The sequence below is a fragment of the Parasteatoda tepidariorum genome, chromosome 4 (genome assembly GCF_043381705.1).
Source record: "Parasteatoda tepidariorum isolate YZ-2023 chromosome 4, CAS_Ptep_4.0, whole genome shotgun sequence".
Classification (NCBI taxonomy): Eukaryota; Metazoa; Arthropoda; class Arachnida; order Araneae; family Theridiidae; genus Parasteatoda; species Parasteatoda tepidariorum.
Genome location: NC_092207.1, coordinates 89,342,082 through 89,360,659, shown reverse-complemented (window position 1 = coordinate 89,360,659; position 18,578 = coordinate 89,342,082). Strand labels below are relative to the sequence as shown.

Sequence of the window (18,578 nt, the reverse complement as noted above, 5' to 3'; positions counted from 1 at the left end):
AAAATGTCTTGCCCCTACAAATTAGAAAATGACGATTGGCAGCAAGCCAACTTTTAGCGGCAGAGAGAAAAAAAAAACAATAGACCAGGCGAGAAAACATTTAATTGTTTACATACTGGGAAACTTTTTGTTTCTGTTCAGATATTTTTCTAATTGCATAAATTTTCGGGAAATAAGTTAATTTATGTCTGCATGAAAGCAAATGTCATTTTCTTCTCATCCCTCTGTGCAGTTATCTCTGAAATAAAAAATGTGAAATTTTCAAATCTAAAATATTGTGGTAAGAGAAACAATGGGCTAATAATTATCACTTTGTCAAATTGATTTTATACCATTAAACATTTAATTGCTTTCAACCTACAAAGTCAAAATTTACTGTGTGAATGGAAATACTTTAAATGAATAATCATTTATTCAATTATTAGTAAAAAAAAAAAAAATTTTTTCGTGACATAAATACATATCCTACTATATTGCTCAATCATCATCTTATTTGTAAAAAATAAATGCATTATAAGAATATTAAATCCTTGTAAAAGAGAAAGGAACTTAATTCTTACATTTAAATTTACTTACGTTTATTTAGTGTGTGTACGTTTTTAATGAAATGTTAATTTTATTTTATTGGCTTAGGTTTTCAATATGAAACCACTTGTAAAAAAAGAAAAATCTTCATCAGCTTCAGAAGAATTAGCCACTCAAAGACCAAAGCGAACTACTTGTCAAAAAAGTTTTGTAAGTTGTGCATGTTGATTCCTTTTTTTCCATGTATCTGGTAAAAACAATTGATTAATGCAAACACATTGTCATACTTTCTCTTTATTATAGATCTTCAACTTTTGACTCATTTATAGATTTTAAACTATAATAAATAATATGAAAAAAGTTATTTTATTATTTTCTTTAATTGTAAGTAGATAGGAATAACTATCAACTATGGCACTATTTTAATTTGTTGGAATTTAAACTATTTCCATACTAATCAATTAAACTATCATTTTTGGTCTTCCAGTTTTTTTCAAGTTTCATCCATTGTATAGATTGAAATAGATTTCTCACCGCCAAAATTCTAACCCTCATTCATATTAAGTAATTTCTTCTTTATTTTAAGAGTATGGGTGCACAACCTGTGCTAAAGGGCCACATTCGAATCTATACTGGACAATGTACAATCTCTGTTTACCTACCAAAAGTAATTAGGAAAGAAGATATAATTATTTTTAAAAGACACAAGAAATAGAACAACTGTTTTTCAAATTAACTTCAATAGTTTTTTTTTAGAATAAACATAAAAATAACATTAGAATTTATAAATGTGTAGATACTTTTATAATTTGATATATTTAATTTAAGTTCTAAAGAAAGGAAGGGCTAGCTTAGTGCTATATGTGAATAAAGCTAATGCATTGCAGAAGAATGTAAAAAATTTCACATAAAAACATACAAGCGTATTAGTATTATAATTTTTAAAAACAATTTGTACCAAAACCAGATTAAACTACAATCAAGTTATAACGGAAAAAATACGATAGTAAGATTAAACATCTTGTTTGTACATTGTCTAGTTGAAAGCATGATTTGGCACTGAATCATAAAATAAAGCTTTATTCAATTCAAGAAGTTATTTGGTGTTAATTTTCAAAAAAAATTTTTAACTGTTCAAAATAAATTTAATTTGGTACTTAATTAAAGGGCAATGAAATTTTTTGAAATGATTGTTGAGTTTCTGACGTGACATAATTACCTGTCATTTATTTTTTAAAAATAAGATAAATATCAGAGTTCTCCCTAGAAATAAAAAAGGGCACTTACCTGCCAACGTTAAAATTTATCAAAATGTTTAATATTTTATAATAACTGAATTTGATCCTCAATTTTTAAATTATCCTATTGTATGTGTATATTTCATAAAGTAATATTCAATCATTAACAAAATAACAGAGAAATTATAATCTTTTGAAAACTAAGTATAGGCAACCTAAAAGACAATCTGTGTATAAATTTTCTTCAAAAAAAGTAAACTAAAAGAAAAATTATTGATAAACAACTTGAGAGCTTTTTTTATATATATATTTTAAAAATTATGAGAAAATCAACATTTAAAAGTTATTTTTTAAATAAAATCTATGTATTTTAAAAAGAAAAAGTAATGGTAAGGAAAGTTAAATAATTGTCAATAACTAAATAAATCAGAAGTGGACTTATCATTAAAACTGGTGTTTAAAGAAGCAATCTTTTCCTAAAAAAATATAATTAAAAGGCAGTGTTATGGATTGGTGGCTTATTTTTACAAAACGGACAATTTTATAAGGATCTAAGGGCAAGCAGGACAAGCTGCCCTTCCTCTTAATGTTTAGGGAGAACACTGTTAGTATTTATTTTATTGTGTATTATGGTGTATACATAGAGTTACTCTTAACTCTCATATTCCAAAGATATTAAGTTTTATCTTAAAAGATCACAGCTTTTTTTATATTACATAAAAGTAAAACTATTTTTGTGTGTGTGTGTTGGAAAGCAATATTGTTGTGATGTTTCTGAATTGAGGATTGACAGTTAAAGTTTCATAATTTTCCTTATGATTGTTTGTATAGAGAATTTTAGCCCACTACTCTATTTAATGCTCTATGTTCGATCGTGTAACTAAATCAATGTATAATTTAGCTGACACTCGAGATAAAACTTACCATGTGTGCAGTGTTGATTTAGTAAAGCAATTGATCAGACAGAGAAAGAGTAAAAAGATCATCGAATTTTATAATTTGGTTTCCGTAGTAATAAAATATTATTTTTCATGTCTAGGATAATCGAGGCATATTATGGCGAGAGGAGACTGATTTGAAAAAAGCATTGTATGCTTCATTACAAGAAACACGAAAGAAAAACTTAGAAGATGAGGATGAAGAACTTGAAGAAGAAGAGGAAAAAACTGATAATCATGTTCCTCCTGAAAATGGAGAAAATGAAAGTCCAAAAAAGTATTTCTCAAACTTTTCACTTAACATCATTTGATTATTATTAAATTAACATATTTTTTTTTAGTCTTAACTATAATCATTAATTTATTATACAATTTGAACTTATATTTTATTTAAATAATGAATGATTCTAATCACTGTTGAAGAAAATTTAAGAGAATCTTAAATCTAAGTGCTAAAAATTGTATTATTCTTTTTTCTTCTTAAGAAAAAAATTATTGTGATATTTGTAAAAAAGAATTACCCAAAATCTAAAATTAGAGTCAGTCTTCTTAAAAATGAGGAATAAATATAAAAAAATTTTGAAATAAATTACGAAATCTATTCATCCAACATTTATCAGTTTTTCGCTGAGTTTCTTCTTGCAGAAAAAGTTGCTAGTGAAGAGGATTTACATTATTTGTATTTTCTTTTAGTCAAAATATTAATTCTTTCTTCACATAGTGAAAAAATGCTACAAATTATAATTGTTTTAAAAATAATCAGCATTTGAAAAATTAAATATTTAAAAATTCTGATGTTGATGTAAAAAGCTACTATATTGTACATAGTAAAAATATGCTCAGTATATCAACACTTTTTGCTTTATGTTGTTGGAAATAGCGTACTTTTTTTTTTTAATTGTTTCTTCTACTTACAAAGTGGCTACCGAATACAGTAACAAAAATAGAGTCATTTTAGTGTACAGATATTAAATAGAAAAGATAAATACACAAATATAATGATTACTATAAATGGAAGTTAACCTTGAAAATTTTTTATTCAAATCCACCACTATCTTTATCGATTACTAAAGATAATCTCTTATGTGTTTGTCCAATGCCGGCACAAATCATTTTAAGAGATTTTTTGTTCCATTCACGCAGTAAAAAAGCTCTGTATAGCAGTAATGTGGTCTGGAATTTCTGTGCTATTCTTATTCCTCTGTTCTGTGGTTCACAATTTTAGAATAATATACAATTAAAATCCTTTAAGAATATTAAAAACTTTTAATAAGTAAAAACTTGCTGTTGTCAAAAATTCTAAATTGTCCTCTTTTTTTCTTTTGCACGAAATATTTTTTTAATGTTGTAATAAAGAAAATGTTATAATAATAAGAAATTAGATTATATGTCTGTATTAAAAACTATTATGTATTAAAGTAATTTATTTTTTCCTTGAAATATATATTTTAAAAAACATTCTTTAATGCTATTTTATCATTATTATATTTTTGTGTAATTTAGAGTAAAAGTTCATGCTCAGCGTAAGTTTGCTCAAGGATCAACGCCTACCAGCCCAGTTCCAACTCCTCAAAAAGTTCCTAACCTAAATAATTCTACTACAGAGCTTATACCTTATCGAAGACCAAAAACAGAAGATTTTTTAACATTTTTATGTCTTAGAGGTTTGTGGAATTAATTTATTTGAACAGGGTGCATAGAATTTTTAAAAAAGTGCTTAAAGGTGCTTATTTTTATTTACATTTTTAAAAAGCTTTGAAGGTGCTTTCTTTATTGGGGGTTTGTAAATAGTGATTGATTTTTCTTTTTCAAACTTTCTTCTTTGCCGTGTCGATTGTCATCATAAATTACAAAAAAGTATGATTATATTATATCTTTGAAAATGTTTTGCATTTTGTTGACTTAGTGTATCTAACTGAGGAACTTGAAACAATAGGGAGAAGAAAATTATTACTGTGCATGGCCAAATTAAGTGTTTATTTTTAGAAAAAAGTGATTAAAAGTATTTTTAGAGTGCTTAAAAAGTTCTTATTTTTTGTTGAAAAATTTGCTTATGCACCCTATTATATGTATGTATGTATACACACATATGTATATGAACACATATGTATATGAACGCACTTATGTAATTATATATCAGTTAAAAAGAATGCAAAAGAAACATGGGAAAAAATATGTATCATTTTTTAAGAAAAGAAAAAAAAATATTAAAATTTAATTAAAAATATTTTTAAAAAATATATTTACAAATTTTCGAAAAATATTTAAAAAAGAATTTTTTTTAGAAAGCCGGGAAACAAAATATAGGAAAGATATTATCTAGTCATCAGCTAACATTATTATATCTGCAAAAAAAGAGTACTTTCTAATATTGCATTAACCCATCCAAAGCAAAATATATCAATATATTAGTGTCAGGAGTACCAAATATATATATGCAGTATGCTCTCGATATCTCAAAGTTGAAGGGGTACTAAAAATTTTTTGAAATACCGAGTTCAGAGTTAAATATGTTCTAAAAAGTAGAAAAATTTATTCTAAAATAGTACGCTATGAAGTAGAGTCATGAAACAAGAATAATTACTAATAATTATGTATGTAATGATAGCTGACTATAAGTTTAAATACTGCAATGATAATTTTTATAAGTAAGACAAAAATAATTATGAATTAAGTCGAAAAGAATTGGCTTATAATAAATGTACATAGTGAATTTTCAGAAAGAATTCATTTTCTATTTTGAAAAATATTCAACATTACAAGGTTTTGAGAAAAAAATCTTTCACATAAAAATTCAAATTAACATTAGGTGGATGTGCAATACCATGGGGAAAAATAATTTTTGACATAGCAAGGTTTTCGAGGTATAGAAGTTCAAGATGTCGAGAGTATACTGTATGTATAAATATAAAAATATTGCTGAAACCAACATAGATTTAATTTCATAATTTTATCCAATCATTTATTTATTCTAATATAGATATTAAAAATATTTAGATTTTTTTTTAATGTTCAAATCATATTTTAAGAAATCAGATTATCAATAAAACACTAAGTGCATGTCAGTTTTTTGCTTTTTTGTATTAAAAAAAAATGTTTATGCTTTTTAATGTAAAATCTTTAACCCTGTTATTGTTCCATAGGTACATCTATTTTGCCACCTTCTTTGGATTTTCTAAATTGTTGCTCAAAAAGTGATACGAGCTCAGAATGCCGCAGTTTGAGTCCAGATCTTGATGTAACCGAGTGTGCTTCTGCAATTGTGAAAGGAAATGAACTTAAAGATAAGATCCATGTCAAACAGGAAAATGTTCCAAATGGAATTTCAAAGAAGCACACAGCTTGCAAAGCCTCTTCTAAAAGACACCCAAATGGACCTATTCAATTAAAAAAATCTAAATCTCAGAAAGAGGTAATATATATTTAAATAAAGATTTATCGTTTTAATTTTAAGTTTGATGAGATGGCTATTAGCCAGCCAAGTCTTTTACAATCATGTTGCATTTTGATTAGTCCTGTTGTTGTTGTTGCTAGTTCCCATCTGGTCTGACGGGGTCAGACCAGATCAATAAATCCGTTGACAACTAGAAAATCCGAAACCAAAATGGGAGAGGAATGAATGTCGTTCCAGTCCAGCCCTAAACAGTTCAAGATGTGCTCAGGTGATGCCTGGTTTTGTTGGCATTTAGGGCAAAGAGGAAAGATCTTTTGATTAGCAGAAAATGTGAGACTTTTCAGGTGTCCACTGGCCAGTCGGGATAAGCAAGTGTTGGTTTGCCTGTCACCAGGAAGAGATAGAGAGAGTCCTGGTCTTTTTGCTTTATACCAGTAGTGAGTAGGTGGAAGCAGCCACTTTTGTTTGTTCTGGGCCTTTTGCCTTGCGAAAAGTTCAAGGTATGTAAGCTCTGAGGTGGAGAGGACTGGATGGTCTAGTCCCTTCTTTGCGAGAGTGGCAACCAACTCGCTTCCGTGGATGTCGACGTGGGATGGGATCCATTGAAAGTGGACCTCATGCTGCTGGGAAATGAGCTTTACTTTTTGTAAGATCGAAAAACTGGTTTTATCTCCAATGAGGGCCCATTTTTGAGGTGTTGAATTGAACTACGACTGGCAGATAGTATCCAAGTATTTCCAAGGTGCCCTTCACTCAAGATTTTCTCTAGTCTCCTGTCGATTGCAATTAGTTCACTTCAAAAGACGGAACGAAAATCGGGGTTTCGTTGATGAAGAGTGTAGTTCTCTCGAGGTGTTTCAATAAACACTCCACTACCAGTCTGTCTATCCATTTTACTGCCATCAGAGAATATTTTGATGTCGTTTGGGGGGATTTTATTGATGATTTCCAGGGACTATTGTCTGGGGAAGTCAGGCACACAGTCTTTCTTATCAAGCATGGTAGGGAGACTTGAATGGAAACTATTTATTAGTCCTAGAGCACACATATGTTTATGTGTGAGTTGTAGCGTTCCATGGATCGACGACGGCAATTACTCTGATCAATGAACGTTACTGATCAAAATTCTCAAGTTTTATTTACATTTGAGGTTTTCGTTTTCACCTGTTTGCATGAATGTGCAGTTCGCCTCTAAGAAGGGAGATTATCATAATATAATGTCTTTTTATGTCATACATTTTTTTTTAAATCTGGTGTAATCATAATATTTAGTTTTGTTATGATGTGTTGGCATCATTATTATATAAATTACATGAGAGTTTAAATAGAGCTGTCACTTGTACTTCCCATGACAGCCTGGTTGACAGGGGGCTGGACTCGCATTTGTGAGAACAGGAGTTCGAATCCGGTCCGCTGAAGACTCCCTGTGTAGTAGATGATGACTGGTGCATATTAAATCTGTCTGGTCACAAAGTCCTCCATGTTCCCATAACAAATCAACACCTCAGGGAGGTATTGAATTGGAGATTTGATTGTTCTCTAGTTCAGGTCAAAATTACGATCTGTGGATAATAAAATGGATGTATAAATGGGTGTGGCAGAAATCTAATTCTTGGACATAGATGACGCCACTAGAAAACAAGGACAATTGCCCCACTTTCCTTGATGGCCTATGACAGAAACAACTTATATTTCGGTGCTAGTGCTTGTTGCAAAAAATTTTCTGGTTGCTGATTTCTGTTACTTTCGTTTGTCTTCTTTCATTCATCATCATGTTTAGTTTATGAATTATCTTTTTGATGTTTGTCATTTTTTTTTTTAAGCATTGTGTGATATTTATCATTAAAATCCTGTCTGAATCATTGAAAGTGTCTGAAATCTCGATTTACGTACAATTATGGCAGCCTACATCAATTAGGAACCATTCATACTCCTTCCGTTTAGTGCGTTGTCCTGGTCATAGTTTATATTCATGCTTTTAGATAAAGCATATGGCCACTCTGAAACAAGGTCAAGTACGCATGTTAGTCACACAGTATATATATATATATAGTAATAATATAGAGATAAGTCTATTTAGTATTATATTTTACGCATAATACATTTGACTGAAAACATAAATTAGATCTTATAGTAGAGCTCTAAGCTCGCAATTAAAAATATAGCCGATGGCTGCCAAAACTATAAAAAATAGTAACCAATTTTTACTTTTTCTTATCCACTTTTAAATAAGTATTGGACCTTTTAAAAAAGGAAGTAACTCACTATCACTTAATTACCAGGAGTAAAAATTCTAAATTTTTAAGACTAAAAATTTAAAGACTGAAATTTTTATGTTTAAAAAGTTAGTGTTTCTCTACCTTTTAAATAAAATATATATATTTTTGAAATGAAAACCAATTTTCCTAACAAATCAGACTGTAAATTCCGGTCTAACATATAAAATATAAATTAGTTTATATTTTATATGGCTTATAATGATTGCTTATGAAATAAAATTATACCAAGTAAATACACTTTAAATAAGTACCATTAACTTTTCATCATAAAGTAATAAAAAGTAGCTTTCTCTTTACATTAATATTTAATGAAAAAAAAAATATTTTAAAACCAATTTTTTGAGCTTTTTTTCAGATTTATTATATCTTTAAAAATTTGCCTGTCATAATGTTGCAATATCCTCAGAGGAAGAAGGAAAAAAATTTCTTTTCATTTGTGTGATTTTTCAACTAATTGATCTTAAAACAAATTTGCATTTTGAAACAAAAAGAAGCAAAAAGGTGTATTTTTTTTGTTAAACATTATCCTTTAAATAGCCTTTTTTACAAATGGTATATGAGACTTTCCATTTTATATTTTAAGTATAATTTCTTTACATTATAATTTGTTTTTGTTATTACAGGTTTCAGTTGTGAAAAAGCGGAAATCCCGAGATGAAAATGATAGCGAATTCATACCTTCTTATATTGGACAAACTGTTACTTCATCAACCAGTGGTAGGACTCGAGCATCCACTTTAAATGCTCTTCGTGAAAAGTACAAGAAACAAAGACTTGCTGCTGGCAAGAAAAAAAATCTTCCAGCTTCAAGTACAACTTCCGCTGATAAGAAATCTTTGAAACCTAAGCCTGTAAATGATCAACACAATTCTAAGAAAAAGTCACAGAATAATATTTCTACTAGAAATCAAAATAAATCTACCTCAGCTATAGTTAATAAATTAAAATCTACTAATCTTGATAAAAAGCTTGCTATTGAAAAACGGAAATCTTTAAGATCAGCTCATTTTACTAAAGGGCCTAGTCGTAGAAAGACCATTGGTTTAAATAAAAAGACTATGTTTTTAAGAAGAGCTAAGTTAGTTCCTCCAATTGTTGATGTAGATTCTGAAAGTGAACCTGAAGTTCTAAATTCAGCTCCTGAAAAAAAATCAGCTCAGAAAACATCTCCAAAATCTGAAACTGAGAAAAGAATTAAGAAAATTCAAAGTTCTACTACTGAAGCAAAAACTAAGGCTGCTTTGACTTCAAGACAGATCTTACTTAGAAAACATATGCAAAATAGACTTAAGGCAAAAAAATCGGTTCTTCACAATAAAAATCTCAAATCTAAGATTATTACTAAGCATTCAGCTGTTAAACAACACATTTTAAGAAAAACACGAAAAAATATAGGCTTGAAAACTACCATGTCACTAAGAAAAGACCATCAAAATAAGAGAGTTACTCGAAGTGCCAAACAACAAATAGAAGAAATGCTTTGGGCAAATCCCGAAAAGCGTACTCGAAGCCAGTTGACTAAAACGATAACTCGTAAATCATTGAAAAAACGCAGTATGGCGGACACCCAACCTCTTAAGAAACCGAAATTGGATGTCCCAGGGAAAGGAAGAGACAGTAGACAAACTAGAAACTGTGATAACTTAAGTAAACATAATTCTACCAATCTAGTTAAAAATCTTTCTAAACCTCAGAGAGATAAAGACTTAACTGATAGTTCCAAACAAGGCTCATCTAAAGGAAAGACAGCACCAGACTCTTTGCAAAGTGTGAAGCGCATGAAAACTATTTCAGCCAAAGAAACAAAACCTTCATCAAATATAATGAATTGCAATGATCTTGTTGCACCAGCCAAACCTTCCATTCCTAAGTCCAAAACTGATATTAAACCTAAACTAACCAAAACTGAAAACTCCACAAATGCTCATAAAACTGATGCAATTTCTAAGTTAGATAGTAAATTAAAAAATGAAAAATGTGAACCCGTAAAATCTAGTTCTAGTTTAGGAGCAGAAAATAGTAAGTCTGAAAATAATTCTAAATTTGGAAATAAAACATTGTTAAATACTAAATCAAAGACTGATGACGCAAAAGTTATGAATAAAAGTTCTAAAAATTCAAATCTTAAAGCTCTTCAAATGAATTCTCATGATTCTGAAAATGGTAAAAATATTTCTAAAAGTACCAAACTTGTCGATAATTTACTCAATCAAAGAGATGTGACTAAAAATAATAACATAGCCCTTCAGAAGTCTAATGTTTCTGCCCCTAGTACTATTAGTTGTAAGCAACCAGTTAATGAAAGTGGAAAAAGTTTGAATCACATATCAAAGACTGAAAATTCATTTAGGCCTATCGTTAATAACAGCAAAGTCTATCCGTCAAATGATTTTATAAATAATACAGAAAGAGAAGAATTTGACAGAAAAGTCTCTAAGGAATCTATAATTACCTCTAATATTGACAAATATGGTATTTGTGAATTGAATAAAAAGGGGAATGACTTTAAAGAACTTAATGTTCAAAATAATTTAAATATTAACAAAATAAATAAAACTAATGACAAGGACATTTCAAAGTTAATGACTCTTAATGTTGAATATGAAGAAACATTCAGTCCACCATCTTGTAAACCTAGCACAAGTGCATCCATTACAAATGAAAATTCTAGTATAGAAGCTTCTTTTGACGATAGTTTTGAGCTTTCTCCTACCAAATCTTTGTTCAAAAAACATAATGATAAAAAGTATATCAAAAAAGCTCTAAAGCTGAATGATACCAAGCTATCCCATAAAAACCCTGACAAAAGAACTCAAATCAAAAGTATGGAAAAGTGCTTTGAAAGCTCCAAAGATCTGTTTAAAGGTCACTTAAATAAATTTAATGTAGTTTCTAGTAGTAATTCTACAAATATTCCCGTAAGTAAATGTAATAACTTAGTGTTTGACTATACCTCAGATTCAGATAGCTTTTCAAGTAGTGAAGAACTTAGTAATCTTTTCAAAAAGAAAGATATTCCTGAAAACGATTCATCTAAAAAAAGTTATTCTAATTCTTGTATTATAACTGGAAAATCAAAAAATGAAAGAGTCTTAAATGAATCTTTATCTGAAAAAGGAAAAGATATGTCTTTTTCTAGTAGCAAGGATAGTTTGATTGCAGCAAATTGTGTGAGTCACAACAAGGATAAAATTGTTAAGGTTAAAGAAAATGATAAAATAAAAAATGTGGTTATTCATTCCTTTAAAAATGATGTAGACACTGATGATTCTGATTGTGACTTAACTATAGAAGAATACTTAAAATTAACAAAGTCAGTTGTCTCCCCATCTACAAAAATTGCTTCTTTAAATGCCACCTCAATTAAGAAAGAAGTTAATTGTAATAGTAGCCATGTAACAAATGAAAGCAAAAGCATAAAGCACTTGAAAAAAGAATCAGAAAAATGTTTAAAAAAGGATGATAATTGCATTACGAGAGATTGTGAAAAAGAAGCACAAAAATCTAAAAAGGATGAAGTACAAAAGCTTAAAAAGGAAGGTGAAAAAGAAACACAAAAACCTAAAAAAGAAGGGGAGAAAGAAGTTCAAAAATCTAAAAAAGATGTTGAAAAAGAAGTACAAAAAATTAAAAAAGAAGGCATTTCCTCCAAACACAAAAAAGACAAGGAGTCCAAAAGTAAGAGTCATGACAAATCATCCAAAAAAGATGATAAAATGAGCAAAAAAGATCCTGAGAAATCCTTAGCTAAACTTTTAAAAAAAGGAAAGGATCGGTTAAAATCTAGTAAAAAGGAAGAAAAATCTAAACATAAGAGAGATGGATCTTGTAGCTCTAAGTCATCTAAGCGAGAATTTGATAAGGATGGCTCAAGGCTAAGGAAGGAATCGGAAAAGGATAATGGCTCTTTAGAAAAGCTGTGTGAAAAAAGGGTGGAATTTCTTGAAATAAAAAAAGATAAAAGTAGTAAAAAAGAGTCTTCGAAAGTATCAAGATCAAACAGCTTAGAAGAGACTAAATCACCTAAAAAGAAAAAGAAATATAATGAGTTTAAGGACATAGAAAAAATTAAAAATTTAATTAGCAACTCTAGTATTTTGAATGAAATATCTGGATTTAAAGCTTTTAAACGTAGGCTTTCAGGAGACAAATCCGAGCTTAAAAAGCGCTTGTCTAAAAAGAAACAAAAAAAACTTGCTCTGTTGAAAGAAAAGAAATTGTCTAAGAAGCTGTCTTCAAAACTCTTAAGAAAGTATTCCAAAAAGAAAGGTCTTAAATCAAAAAAGAATAAGCTCAAAAAGAAAGGATTGAAAAAAGAGTTGAAAATGTCTAGTCTAAATAAAATTCATTCTAAAAATAAAAAACAGAAACATAAAATAAAAGACCATCATCGAAAAGACAGTGTGGAAAAAACTAAACCATTTGATGCAACATTAGTAAATATGAACAAACTGAATACTTCCTGTTCCCTTACAACTCAAACAATTCCTGACAAAACCAATGTTCTTCTCCCCCTCTCTGATCATAAATTAAATGTTTCCTGCTCTGTTAATAATGCTCAGACTTCTACAAGTGACATAGGAGTTTCTGCTAATTTCCATATTGAAAACGTACCGGAAGTAATACCTACGATTGAAACAGCTGTAGTAGCATCAAACATTGCACAAGCCGCCATTTCAACCGATTTAGCGTTCGGCTCTAGCGAAGAGATAGCTGCTGAATATGCTGGTGTTATCGAAGAAGGATTTCCTCCCGGCGCAATTTCGCTTGCTACTAGAGATAGTGTTTCCCAAGTTCCTGTTCATTTTATCCAAGATGCACAATTACCTAAAATCATGGCTGATGCTGCCACCAATACATGTGAAGAAGATATTGATGAAGTTATAAGTTCAATACCTGAACACTTAAGAAATGATGAAATGTCAGTTGGTACGCAGACAATTACACCCACTGGCTCTCCTTCACCAACCCTTGAGAATCGATCCATCGTACCAGCCGATTCTGCACAATCTTCTACTTTGAACCTTACAAATAGGAGACCATCCAATTCTGATTCGTCTTCAAAAGCTAATGTTACTGCAATATCTACCCCTGTACCAAATCCTACCAAACTACTCACAGATTCAAAAAGTTTAGCATTGCCTGTGTCATCTCCATCTTCTTCTAAGGATTCCACTGACATTTTAACCGAATCTTCAGAAAATACAGTTCCTACTAAGCAGTCTTCAATTTCTGATAAAGGTTCTCCATCAGGAACTTCTGAAACATCTACATCAACACTTAATTCTAAAAAAGTGCCAATAAAAAATTTTGAAAAATCTGATGATTCAACTACGCCACTCAGTTCCAAGAAAGATACTGCGACTAAAAATGAATCTGTGCCATCAAAAATTAAAAAAAGGACACCAAGCATTAAAAAGCATAAAGTGGAATCAAACTTCACATCATCTAAATCTGAATCATTTCCTCTGGATGTTTCAAAAATGGTTTCAGCCCCTACTTATTATCCTACATCAGAAGAATTTCGAGATCCACTAGAATATATTTCTAAAATATATCCTGAAGCTGAACAATTTGGAATCTGTAAAATTGTGCCACCCTCATCTTTTAAGGTTAGAATTTAATTATCCTAATATTATTAATTAGACTTAACATGAGTAAATATTAAATAATTAGTCTAACATTATACCAAAAATTTATTTTTCTGAAAACTAATTAAAATAGTAACCTCAAACTCCAGTTTTTTATTATTTTTTAGCCTGAATGCAAAGTGAGTGATGACTTGAGATTCATGGCACTTAATCAGTATTTACATAAAATGTTATACAGGTATTGTGTTTTATATTTATTTTTTTAAGTATATATTTGATAAATTTTAAATATTTGATTTACCGTTTCTTTTTTTATCTATTAGATGGGGTCCTAATGTTCAACATACAGCTTGTATAAGAAAACATCTTAAGTCCCAAAAAGTTAAATTAGAACAATCGCCATTGGTAAGCAAAATTGAACTAGCTAGTTAAATATTTGATGATAAAAATTTTATTTGCTTCATAGATTGAAATGTTCATAGCAATTGAGACAAAGGTAATATTATGTTTATTTATATAAGACATATGCATAACTTTAAAAAAATGTGTAAGGTACAATCTGTCATTAATGAAACAAAAATCTTTTGTGACCAAATAATATTACAAAATGAAATGATGGTCAATGTTTTAATAGAGTTTGAACAATATGTTCTTTCTCAATACCACAATGTATAAATAATGAAAGTAGAGAGTTAAAAATAAAAAAAAGGCACTTCAGCTGGAAAAAAAGAGGGAAACAAAATAAGAAAATCTATGGTAGCTGAAGGCAGGGCAAGGACTGAAAGTGGCTAAATATATTTTTATGTAGAATGCTGGGGAGAGGCAAAACTGAGGTCATTAATTAGAGAATCTGCATTCATAAGAATAAAACAATGCTTGGGAACATTTAAATGAGTTGATGGGTCAGAAGTGGAAAAAATTCTTTCCACAAAAATTAAGATTTTAAAAAATTATCATTGGCAGAGGATGTTGCTCTGTGAAGATAATTTTCCACAAAAAAAAAAGTCCACTGAACATCTATAACTCTATATGGAAAACAAAGATTCAACTCTTAAATAGACCATCAATATTTATTTGATTCTTTAAATAAAAACTTGATTTTAGTTGTAATCTCACCTTGATATTTTTTTTTAAATATATACAGGGTATCCTCGCACCTGGAAAGTCATGAATTTCAGTATTGAACAAAATTTGTCATGATTTTAACTATTTTTTGAAAAAAGAAATCACGGAAAGTGAAATCCAAAAAATCAAATTTTTAAAATGGAATCCCCCCCCCTCAATTTCATGGTGTTCCGAATATCTGAATTTCTAACAAAATCCCCAGGAACAGTCATATTTTATTAAAATATAAAATGTTTTTATCATGTTCTTTCAAAAAATGAAAGAAAAAATATTTCTAGAGCGGATTGTCTTTTAAACTTCTGTGGTTTCAGAATTTTTATTATTATTTATTTATTTATTTTATCAATTTAAAATTCTAGCTGAAGCAAGCCAGTCATTGGCGAAATTTTTTTTTTTTTTAATTCTGAAATGAGAACAGAAAAATCAGGAGTATTTCTTTCCTTTCCAATGAACAAGAAAAAAATCTTTGGAATATAGTTCTGCTGAAAAAAAGAAGAAAAAATATTTGCTTTTGCATTTCTTTTCAGCTATTTTATTGCTTCAACTCTCTCTTTACTCTGTTTTTTAAAAATCTATAAATATGAAGATGCATAGTATAACAGTTTTGGTTATACCTATTATATCAATTAATGTTATAATGCTTTTTTAAATTTCTTGTTCTGTTTTTGTCAGAGAAAATAGTAACTTCGTTAAGTCATGAAAAATCCTACGAATTAGTCATAAAAAGTCATGGATTTGAAAATCTAAAATGTGGAAGATACCCTGCATGTAACCATTGTGATTTTCTTTATAACAAAAAATCTCATAATACTATGTTATAAATAAATTTTAAAATAATTGCTTAAAATTGTTTTCATCTCTTTCAGATTGGAGGCATAGAGTTAGATATTTCAAAATTTTTCCATACAGTTCAACAATTAGGTGGCTTACAGCAAGTTATTGAAAAGAAGAAATGGCAGAAAGTTGCTGATGCCTTGCGAGTTCCTAAAGCTGTGAGTCATTTCTAATAGAAATTTTTTTAATTCCTATAGAAAATTTTATTCTGTTTTAATAAGTAAGCTAATTTATTCATTGTATTATTATATAAAATTTACCTTTATATTAAGTCATAAATAATACTATTTTTCAAAAATATTTATTAAGATTTAATCTTATCATTTAAATATAATATTTTTTAATTAAATGAAAAAGCCTCTCCTTTTTTTTCTCATATAATTTCCTTTTTCTGTAAATTTTTCTTTAGAATGTGTTTAATTTGCTGATGAGCATGAAGTCTAAGAGACAAAATTATGTGTGCTGAACCATCAAAGGATTAAGGATAATCATAATTGTGTTATGTTTTGGATTTTGATGCATTTTAAGAAAATGCTATCCACGAAAAAAAAAACTTTTGTTCACTTATAGGTGCAAAACTTTTACTTTATGCAACATTACAAAATTACTATTTAGCCAGTATCATTGTCTGCGGCATTTTTTGGTATACCACCGTCATCTCATTGTACTAAAAGTTTTGTCACTACTCTTTCTTTTAGATTAAATTTTTTTTTAATATTTAACTAAAAAGAGTGAAGTAAAACACAGTTTACATACAAGGTTTACCAGAATGTTGCATTTTTATTGTTATTCTTTACAATTAGAATTATCATATATTTCAGAATATAAGAAAAATTCAAATTGCGCAAACTGGTATCATAAAATTTATTTCTATTTTTGTTTCTGGTTTTTGGATATTGATAAAAGTTTCTGCATTACTGATGGTGATCATTATGTTTTTAAATAAGTAATCAGATTTAAATTTTGGATCAATGAACCTATTTACTTTGAATAATTATGTGCTTCAATTATATATCTTTTAAAACTAATTAATTGTAAAAATATTTTGTTTTTGTAGAGATTAAGCCTTTATTTCTTCTTTGAATATTAAGCTTGAATAAGTATTGAATTTATTTATGTTCAAAAATATCAATATTGTTGAAGTTTGTTTTAATCTGACATTCTAAAATCGAGTTTCATTTTTAGGCTCAGGATAGAGTAACAAAGCTTTATGACGCATATTGTAAATATTTGGTTTCTTATGATCTTCTACCATCAGAAGAAAAGCAAAAGCTTCAAGAAGAAGTTATTGCAGAACATGAAAAGTATGTCAAGTTGCGCAATTCAAAAGAGTTTGATAGGGACGAAGATATAGAAGAAGAAGAAAATTTGGAATGTGTGACTAAGGTAAATTAGTTTTAATTTCTACCATCATTAAGTATTTCTAATTATCACAAATGTCCCTGGTGTTGACTCTTAAGAGGGCCATCCATAAATGATGTCACACTTTTTAATAAAAATTCACTGTTTTTCCACTCTTAATTTTGAATATTAAATACTTTTCTTTTAATTTTTCACATATTAAATAGACAGCTTTACAAGTGAAATATATAAATGCTAACTTTTATGTTAACTTCTTTTTTTTTAATATTTATTGGTTTTTCTTAAAATTGTAGTTTTGTTTTTGAGTTTTAAAAAAAAATTACTGAATAGAATTAAAATTCAATTTTATAATCATTTTGTATGTAGGTTTGTATAATGATTTAAAATAATAACCTTTTTGTTTGTAACAAAAAATTTTATTTTATATTGTTTTTAATTATGAATTTTTATTTGAAAATCACTTTAATAAAAATAATCTTGATGTTTTCGTGGTTTGGAATAATGTCTGGACATTTCTAAATAAATATGTATATATGTTAGTTTTAGCAGATTACATTGATAACTTTTTGCGTTATTGTAGTTCTGTTTTTTGTTTTCTGTTATTCATTGTTTTGTTTTTTGATGATGTTTTTTTTTTTGTAATTTGACCTTTCATTAAAAAAGTTATGAAGTTAAATATTATCAAGTGTTCTAGACATGTCACTTAAATAAATTGTTTTAAAAAATTAAAACCTTTTTTTTTTATTGCATTTTTGAAGTTTAAAAAAGTTATTTATAATTTCAGCTTGTACTTAATGTGTGAAAAATTAGGAGAATTAAATTATATTTTATGTTCTAAATTTTGTTCTGAAAAACAAGACTATTTTTAAGAAAAACACTTTTAAAAGTGAGCAGCCCCTTATTAGGAAAAAAAATTTTATTACTTTTATTTTTTATTGATAAAACTTAGAGCTTATGTATTGTTAAAGATGCAAAATAGAGTAAAAATTTTATTTCATTTTAGCTTCTACTAAATGTTTTTTCTTCTTCTTCTTTTTAGAGTTCGCTTAATCTTACTAATCTAGGATTACTAAACATTCTTCTAATGGACTCCTAATTTTTCACATCAATATTTTTATAAACATTTAGACTATTTCCCTTAAGCTGCAATAGTTATTTGACATAAATCATGAAAATATTAACAAAAGTACATTTTTAATTCATAAAAAAGAAATCAAATGTTTAATTCTCGTAGTATTGGTAATTACAAGGGTTAAACTGCCATTCTATTTAAAAAATTGTTTTGTAGAATG

At 28.4% G+C, this 18,578-nt stretch overlaps 1 protein-coding gene and 1 pseudogene across 1 annotated transcript in view; one reads left to right on the top strand and one right to left on the bottom strand.

Annotated features, from left to right (window-relative positions):
- The first annotated feature begins 33 nt into the window (after positions 1-33).
- Positions 34-18,578, top strand: part of LOC107456460 (Jumonji, AT rich interactive domain 2) — a 31,318-nt gene continuing 12,773 nt past the window's right edge. Inside the window, exons 1-10 of the mRNA XM_021147483.3 lie at positions 34-280; positions 634-735; positions 2,803-2,978; positions 4,205-4,365; positions 5,845-6,113; positions 8,998-13,986; positions 14,133-14,203; positions 14,289-14,370; positions 15,957-16,082; positions 17,110-17,310. Of these exons, the coding sequence (XP_021003142.2) occupies positions 643-735; positions 2,803-2,978; positions 4,205-4,365; positions 5,845-6,113; positions 8,998-13,986; positions 14,133-14,203; positions 14,289-14,370; positions 15,957-16,082; positions 17,110-17,310 (6,168 nt within the window). The 5' untranslated portion in view covers positions 34-280; positions 634-642. The remainder of the gene's footprint in view (positions 281-633; positions 736-2,802; positions 2,979-4,204; positions 4,366-5,844; positions 6,114-8,997; positions 13,987-14,132; positions 14,204-14,288; positions 14,371-15,956; positions 16,083-17,109; positions 17,311-18,578) is intronic.
- LOC139425403 (uncharacterized) lies at positions 6,257-7,158 on the bottom strand (annotated as a pseudogene).